Here is a 7554-nt window from a genome sequence, read left to right as displayed (position 1 = left end):
GTTGGCTCAGTTTGGGTTGAAGCTTCTATGCATGGTCTCTTGGTATAGCTGGCCTTTTCATAGCAATGTGGTTAGATTTAAGCCAGTGTGACTCAAGAGCAAGTATTCCAAGAGGTGGGAATTGAAAGCTGACTGACCAATTAAAAGCTACATCCATAAGCACACCATCCCATTGGTCAAAGAAGTCACATGGCCCACTAAAGAGGGCAAAGGAATAAACCCTACCTTTTGACAGGGAGGTACAAGTTCACATTGCAAAAGTTGCTCTACCCCTATTTCCTGGTATGACTTTGAAGTCTCCTGGGGAGCATGTGAGCAAACTCTCAGGGGTCAGAGAGCTTTCTGACAGGAAAGGAATCAAAACTCTCACTTTGTCTCCTTTGCAAAATGTTTATTTTAAAATTCTATCAAGTATTCATCATCTAAGTCATGGAAATTGAAAAAAAAAATTTTATTGCGTTTGGACTTAGGGTCTTTTGGCTCCAGGAGAACAAATGGCAGAGTGGAGACATTAGCACTGACCCGACAATTGGGAAAGTCTCTTTCTTTAAATATTAATATAAATGGTCGGGTTCCATTTTATTTTATTAATTACTCTTCTGTTTGTCTATTTAAAAAATAATCAAAAATACTCTAAATAATCTGCCAATATATATTGAAGTTCCCAATCTCCTCCCTAAACATCAGGCTCTTGTTGCTTAGGACATATCTTCAATTTAAGAAAAATTAGCTCAAATTTTAATTTTAGTTTTATATTTTAATAGGTAACACATTTATATGCTCCACAATTCAAAAGGTATAACCTGATACACTGTGAAAAGTCTCTTCTCTGCTCCTGTCTTTTTGCCATCCTGTTAACATCCCCATGTCAAACAATGATTCCGAGAATCTTGTCTTTCAGAAATAGTCTAAGTATAATATAGATGAGCAAATACATGTGTAATTCTCCCTCTTTTACCTAAGTGGTGGCTTATAATGCATATTGTTTTCATATTTCACTTGGTTTCTCTTTTTTTTCTACTTAAAAACATATCTTGGGGCCGAAAGGTAGTGTGAGGAACTTGGCCAAAGCTCTGGCCCAGAGGGACATCTATTAAACTGAACAGACTTAGCAAAACCTGATCAGCCAAACTCTGTGGAGACCAATTAATGTACTTACAACACAGTGGTGCCCGTAACTTGGTGGGCAGGGTGCTGACCACGTACACCCAGGATGGAGGGTTTAAACCCAGCCTGGGCTGGCTAAACAACAATGACAACTGCAACAAAAAAATAGCCCAGTATTGTGGTGGATGCCTGTAGTCCCTGCTACTTGGGAGGCTAAGGCAAGAGAATTGTTTAAGACCAAGAGTTTGAGATTGCTGTGAGTTGTGATGCCATAGCACACTACCAAGGGTGAGATAGTGAGACTCTGTCTCAAAAAAACAAATAAAAAAATCCCCAAAGTACTTAAAAATAATTGAGGAGCATATATTCAACAAATGTTCAGAAACACCAACACCATAAGAACTGTAGGAGGCTATGGTGTTTGAGTGGGGGTTGCCCCATTCCCATTTAGGGAGCTGTCTATGTCTTTAGTTCTTGGAGTACTCTTTCTTGAAAAATGACCAGACACTCCAAAGTAAGACAAGCATAAAACAAAGTTTACTGAGGAAGAGAAAAATAGGCTTACAGAGTGAGAAGCTTTACAGAGTAAGATACTTTCGCCCTAGGCAGCAAACAGAATCCATTGTCACAAGAAGTAGGCAAAGAGGCCTGAGCTATGGCTGGCCATATTTTTTACTGTCTGGATCAGGCCTACCTCATGGTTCAGAGGTCATATTGGAACCAGAGGCTTATGTGGACCTCCCATGAGCCTCTCTGACAGCCCATTGTGGGGTATGACCTTAATGTAGATTTATGCTAATGACATGATAATTAGCCTTAAGCCTGTTCTAGGGTGCTTTGAAGACTCTGTTGTACCTGTTGCTAGGCTAGAGAGTCTACCCCATCCTTTTGTAGTTAGCGCACTAAGTTCTGATTGGTAGATTGGAAGGGTGTGCCCTCCTCCCAGGTGTGAACAATCACTGAGATAAGATTAAGGTGAGATGGGGTTGTGGGGCCATCTTCAAAACGATGAGAAAAAAGTTGAAACCTGTGAATCAAGAATCTTATGTCTAGCAAAGCTATTTTAATTTTAAAATTGAAGGTGAAATAAAGACATTCTTAGATAAACTAAAAACTGAGAATTTTTTGCTTTGAAAAAGAGCAAAGTTGTAAGGCATACTTCTCTATTTCAAAACTTACTACAAAGCACCACTAATCAAGATAGTGAAGTACTGGCATAAAGATATACATATAGAGAGATCAATGGAATAAAGATGAAAGTCCAGAAATAAACCCATTTGTTTATGGTCAAATGACTTGACAAGGGAGCTAGGACCATCCAAAGGGGAAAGAATAGTCATTTCAACAAAAGTTTCTGAAAGAATTGGATAGCCACATGCAAAGGAATGAAATTGGACCCTTACCTCACACCATATACAAAAATTAACTCAAAGTGAATCAAAGACATAGATGTAAGAGGTAAAACTCTTAGAGGAAAACAGGAGTAAACCTTTATGACTTGGGCTAGGCAATAGTTTCTTAGATATGACATCAACAGAACAAGCAACAAAAGAAAAATGATATGTTAAGCTATATTAAAATGTAAAGCTTTTAATAATAATACTAGCAGGAAAATAATACCATCCAGGAAATAAAAAGAAAGGGGAGAAGGTACTTATCAATATTTCCTATGACATTTTAATCTATAATATCTAAAGAGCTCTATGTCTCAAAGACAAGATAAATAAAAATAAATAAGTAAAAAGATCTGAATAAACATATACAATAAGCACATGAGAAGATATTCAACATTAATAACCATCAGGGAAATGCATATTGAAACCATGATGAGACACCACTTCACATCCACAAGTGTGGCTATAATCAAAAAGACGGATAATATTTAGGAGTTGATGAGGAATCGAAGAATTTCAACCCCTCATACACTAGTGCTGGGAATATAAAATAGTGCAGCTGCTTTGGAAAACAGCCTGTCAATTCTGGTTTGCATAGATTATTATATAATCCAACAATTTTAGTCCTACGTATATATACTCAAGATATGTGGAAACACATGTCCACATAAAATCTTATACACAAATGTTCATTAGGAGCATTATAAAAGCCAAAAAGTGGAAACAAATCAAATGCCCTTCAACTGAAGAATAGATGGTTCAACAAAATGTGATACTTTCTTTGAAATATCATTTGGTCATAAAAGGGAATGAAATACTGATACATGTTAAACCTTGAAGATATGCTAAGTGTTAGGAACCTGACACAAAAAGGCCACATATGATTCTGTGGCTATGAAATGTTCAGAATAAGTAAATCTATAGAAACAGAAAACAATTTGTGGTTTCTTAGAGCTAGGGAAGAGGGTAGAATGGGTAACGTCTGGTGAAGGTTACAGGGTTTATTTTTAGAGTGATAAAAATGCTCCAAAATTAGATAGTGGTGATGTTTGCATATCTCTGTGAGTGTAACAGCAGCCATTGAACTTTAGGGGTGGTTTATGGTATGTGAAGTATGTCTCAGTTAATATACATGTATTAATCACATACAGCTTGGGATCTTTCATGAGATGAGTCGAGTTGTTGGCTAGGGCTGCAGTCATCCATGACGGGGCCATCTCTAGTCCCCAGGTCTGCATCAGCAGGTAGCAGACAGCAAATGATCAGCAGCCTTGCAAAGTGAGGCTTGGATATGGTCACAGTGAAGTAGGAGGACAAAGGCAGGAGGGTAGGCAAAGGAGTAGGCAGGGGGGTAGCAGGACGATCGGCTAGGGCAGGGGTCCTCAAACTTTTTAAAAAAGGGCCAGTTCACTGTCCCTCAGACCATTGGAGGGCTGGATTGGAGGCCCCTGGACGAGTCGGCTGCTAAGCAGGACAGGCAGTGGCGGCAAAAACACCCAGTGGGCCAGATAAATGTCCTAGGCAGGCTGCATGTGGCCTGCGGGCCGTCCTTTGAGGATGCCTGAGCTAGGGAGTTCTTCCCAGATAGTGCATCTAGGGCTTCCAAATGCAAGGATACTTGCAAAGCAGGGCGTCTTTGTCATATCTCCTAGTAGGATTTGCTAATGCCAGAGAACTTATTACTGTGTTTTGAACCTCCGTTTCCTAATGATTTTGTTTGTTCTACCATTGCATTTTAGGTATGTGAGAGGGTAGATGACTTGTTCTTTAGTTTACAAGTAGCTGGGTGAATAAAAACCACACCAAGACTTGAAGGAGAGGCCTATACATCACTCAGAGATTGACTCAAGCTAAAACTAACTACTGGGGAACTTGTGATGGTCTCCCTTGCATTAAGGGTGAGTGTGCTAAATATGGGAGATATTTTGGTGGCAAAAGGGATACACTATTTCAGAAACTGCATTTATCCTCTGATTTCTACTCTCTATTTATTTTTCCATACTAATAGACTTAGTTTCCCATAATAAAGACTACATCTTCCAGCTTCCCTCGAAGCTAAGCGTAGCCAGGTAACCACGCTCTGGCAAGTGGGGTCTACATCAAGGCATTATTCATCAATTTACAGTACTTATTGTTAAGAGACAGCTGTTTCAAGCCTTTTGGGCTTCCTTTCTCTCTTTACCTTCTTTCTGCTTCCTGGGATGTGGATGTAATGGTTAGAGATGCAGCTGCTATCTTGGATTATGGGTTAACCAGACATATGGAGACCACATATGATGAAATGGCAAGAGAGAGGTAATGTGGGTCCTTGACGCCATGGCAGACTTACCTCTAGACTTCTTTGAGGCACAGAAATGGACTCAAGCCATAGTTATTTTGGGTTATTTGTAATGAGCAGTGGAACCTCAGTCTAAGTAATATCAAGACAATTAATAGACGTAGGCGTTAGACTGTGGTAAGCATATCAACTTCTACAATATATTAAAGCTGGAGTGGAGAATATGGCTTGGGAATGCAACCAAAGTGCTGGGTTTCTATTAGCTCCCCCCAAGTTTAGGGCCTAATTTGGTGTGTTGGGAGTGCAGAGCAGACATCCAGTCAGCCAAAGGGTCCTTAAATCTTAGTGCACATGTGTATCACCTGAAGATCTTGCTGGGTCACACATTCCAATTCAGGAGGTCTGGAGCAGGGCCTGAGATTCTGATTTTCTAACAAGTTCCCAAGTGCTGATGCAGCTGGTCCAAGGATCTCACTTTGAATAAGAATGATCTATTTCACACCTCCTTGGAGTGATTTGGAGCCAAGATCCTGTTCTGGGTCCAGGCCCAGGTGCTTGTTGCATGGAAACTCAGGCAGAGGGATTAGTAAGGTGGAAAGAAGACAACCCTGGAGTATTTGTTCTTTAATCTGACTGCAGATTGAATGCATACGGAGCTTCAAAACATACTGATGTCTCCATCCCACCCCTGGAGGCCTAGCTCTGGTGTGGCCTGCGAATTGGAAAGTTCCAAAGCTTCCCCAGTAACCCTAACAAACGGCTAGAGATAGGACCCACATCTCTAGAGGGGCCAGTGTTTATGGCCGAGGCAAGGACTTGAAAAAGTTTGCCTCCTACACTCAGGGCCGGGACTATGGTAGGGTGAGTGAGGCACCTGCCTTGGGTGTTAACATGTAGGGGAAGGTGGCACCCAACCTAATCAAAATAAATAATATTTTAGCACAATATTTTTTAAAATCAAAACTAACACAAAGTATACACAGTGAATAAAATGTAAACATTTTAATGAATCTGAGATCTGTAACAGTGCCACATTGGCTCTTTCTGTAAAAGGAAAATCAGTAATACTGATTCTGTAGCTTACACTCATTAAACAACCTAGTCAGGGAGCAGGGTGGTAATGACTCCTAAATTCTTTACCAATACTAACTCAGTCCTCACATCGATCTTATGAGGTAGGTGCTTTTGTGATTTCCCAAAATTCCATAGCAAGTAAAATGAGTGGGGAAGTACATTCGGTCGGTCTGGCTTCAAAGTTTAGGCTCACAGCCACTAGGTCAAAAATGTGCCTCTTATTCTAATTTCTGTCACTTTGTGGGCCGGTCACGGTTTCAATATAGCTCAGCAGAGCGATGCAATGAATCTACACAGCAACATTTAAACCAACTAATCAAAGTCATAACGTTAACGACAGGATGACCGGACTTGGATGATGCAAACCCTGTCTTTATTACATTTCAGGAAACAAATTAGGGTCATCAAACTAAGTTAGAATGGTAGATTTCTGAGTCTTTCTCCCCCACTTTCCTATTGTGGTGAGTCACTCCCCCGGCGCGGGCGGGGCCGTGGCCATCACCGGATGGTGTACTTGTCCCACTTCTTCTCCGGGTCGTAGGGCTCCCAGCGGCTGGCGGGGAAGATGTGCTTGTTCTTCTCGTACCAGCTCCTCAGCACCACCTTGCCGGCGTGCGACTCGTCCTTCTCCATGGTGGCGTCGCTGAGCAGCCGCACGTCGTCGTGCACGTCGAAGCTGAAGAGCGGCCCGCTCTTGCCCCGGGCCTTGGCTACGATGAAGTCGTAGAAGGTGTGGTAGTGCGGCAGGATGAGGTCCTCCTTGATGTACATGAGGTGCTCCACGCCGGCCGAGCGCAGCTCGCGGAAGTCCTTGCGCAGCTCCTGCAGCGCCCTCTTGAGGAACTGCTGCACGGTGCTGCCCTTGCTCATGCGCACCGTGCGCCGGTGGCCCGAGCCGTCCCAGTAGCTGAAGGTGATCTCCATCTCCTCGCCCTTCACCCGCTCGCGCTTGGCCTCCCACTCCTTGCGCAGCTCCTCCCGCAGCCGGTTCTCCTCCTCCTCCCGGTCGCGGTCCGGCAGGAAGCTGGTGTCCACGTTGGGATTCTTGCGCATCTTTCTCCAGCTCTTGCCGGCCTCCGTCGCGGCGTCCTGGTCGTCGTCGTCGTCCTCGTCGTCCAGCGAGAAGGACAGACTCGAGATCTTCCGCTTCCGCTCGCGCTGGCGCTCCCTGTCCCGCAGCATCTCCTGCTGCAGCCGGCGCTCCTCCTGCTGCTCCCTCTTGGCCAGCTGCTTCTCACGCTCCCGCAGCAGGGCCTCCTGCTTGGCCTTCATGTCGTTCAGGGTCACCAGCCCCACTGTGCTCGACTTCAGCTCGGCCTCCACGGCATCGTAATGAGCTGAGAATTTCTTGTCCACCTTCGACTTGAGGATGGTCTCCTCGGCGATGCGCTGCTTCAGTACCTCCATCTGCTCCTTCTGCTTCTCCCGCTTCTTGATGAGGTGCATGGCCCTGCCGGCCTCCCGCATGGTGCCCTTGTACTGCGCCATGCTTGTTAAATGCCCACGGGGACCGGGCCTGACTGATGCAGTCTGTAGCAACGAGGAAAAAAACAGGCGTTAGAAGGGACCTAATGATAAGAGCTTTCTGAATAGTCTAGCTCAGAACCTCCTCATTGGACTTTCTGCAGTGATGGAAATGTTCTGCATCTTACTATCAACCACACGCGAGGCCCTTGAGCACTGGAAATGCAGAGGGTTGAT

At 43.8% G+C, this 7554-nt stretch overlaps 1 protein-coding gene across 1 annotated transcript; it reads right to left on the bottom strand.

The window, feature by feature from the left end:
- Nucleotides 1-6351: 6351 nt before the first annotated feature.
- FAM50B (family with sequence similarity 50 member B) lies at nucleotides 6352-7341 on the bottom strand. Its single transcript, XM_003788280.1, has one exon. It carries the CDS (start codon nucleotides 7339-7341, stop codon nucleotides 6352-6354), a length of 990 nt encoding a protein of 329 aa, XP_003788328.1.
- Between the last annotated feature and the right edge of the window lie 213 nt (nucleotides 7342-7554).

Source organism: Otolemur garnettii, unplaced genomic scaffold (assembly GCF_000181295.1).
Source record: "Otolemur garnettii isolate 467f Iridium unplaced genomic scaffold, OtoGar3 scaffold00026, whole genome shotgun sequence".
NCBI classification, from domain to species: Eukaryota; Metazoa; Chordata; class Mammalia; order Primates; family Galagidae; genus Otolemur; species Otolemur garnettii.
Note: the sequence above shows the minus strand (reverse complement) of the source record. Positions and strands in the feature narration are given on the sequence as shown.